The following is a 1,191-nucleotide window of genomic DNA, read 5'->3' as shown; positions in this document are numbered from 1 at the left end:
CAGCACCGACGTGAAATCAATTGAGCACGACGACCACAACAAAAAAAAAAGAAGATAACCGACGAGGTGGGGACCGGAGCTAAAAAGATGGATGGTGGAAGTTCCTGAGTCTGGTGAAGATTTATAAGAGCAAACGTCGGGACGTTTTGGAGGGTGGGGAGCTTTGTGAAGTTGTGACGATTGTGATGATAATGATTGCGCGATTGAAATATGCCGCCTGTATATTTTGTGAAATTGTGACGATTGTGATGATAATGATTGCGCGATTAAAATATGCCGCCTGTATATTTTGTGAAATTGTGACGATTGTGATGATAATGATTGCGTCTTTGAGGCGTGCCGCCTGTATATATCTATATATTTTAATAGACATTCTATGCATGTATATTTTGTTATTTGATATGCTATATATGCGACGCTGCTGTGCTGTTTTGTATATAGGGAGTATAGCAATATATGGGACGCGTGCTACGCGCTGTTGTGAGTATAGGAAGAGTATAGATGTGAGTATAGAATTTTCTATGATATAGAAAGCGTTATGTAGATAGGGCGGTGAAAACATATACAAGGCCGCAAGTTGAGATATAGGAGGCTGGTCGTTTGTTATTTTTATTTTAGGTTTTGTTTCTAGCTTGGTAGTTATATTATTAATAGATTAATTTTGGATTTATCGTTTTTTTTAATAAAGACAGAGGTTTGATTTGTATTATTTTGTTTGTTATTTTGTTTCTTTTATTGAATAAAAAAAGTGTACACTTGAAATTTGGCTCGGCTTAATTATTCTACCTAAAATAATGGATGTTGAAAAAGACTTGCTGATAGTTGACGAGGTCGGCGTCTCTAGTCAACAAGCAGGGCGCGAACAAACTTTCGCCCAGCCCGTGTTTTCAGACCCTGAAAGGGTCTATTGTAGAGTGGCGGATCCCGGCCAGGAAAGACTCCGCCGAAGCGAAGGCTCGGGTGGATATTCGTATGCGGACGCGGTTCGAGACCGCGTGGTGCGGAATTCGGATGTCACCCGGCGAAAATCTACATATATATATATATATATATATATATATATATATATATATATATATATATATATATATATATATATATATATATATATATATATATATATATATATATATATATATATATATATATATATATATATATATATATATATATATATATATATATATATAT

General features: G+C 35.1%; 1 protein-coding gene across 1 annotated transcript in view; it reads left to right on the top strand.

Annotated features, from left to right (window-relative positions):
* Positions 1 to 794: 794 nt before the first annotated feature.
* The window catches only part of HELRODRAFT_184640 (hypothetical protein), a gene marked incomplete at both ends in the record, with an annotated part of 2,411 nt that continues 2,014 nt past the window's right edge, over positions 795 to 1,191 (top strand). The window contains one exon of the mRNA XM_009015800.1: positions 795 to 983. Coding sequence (XP_009014048.1) covers positions 795 to 983 — 189 coding nt within the window. The remainder of the gene's footprint in view (positions 984 to 1,191) is intronic.

This window comes from Helobdella robusta, assembly GCF_000326865.2.
Source record: "Helobdella robusta unplaced genomic scaffold HELROscaffold_1610, whole genome shotgun sequence".
Taxonomy (NCBI): Eukaryota; Metazoa; Annelida; class Clitellata; order Rhynchobdellida; family Glossiphoniidae; genus Helobdella; species Helobdella robusta.
Note: the sequence above shows the minus strand (reverse complement) of the source record. Positions and strands in the feature narration are given on the sequence as shown.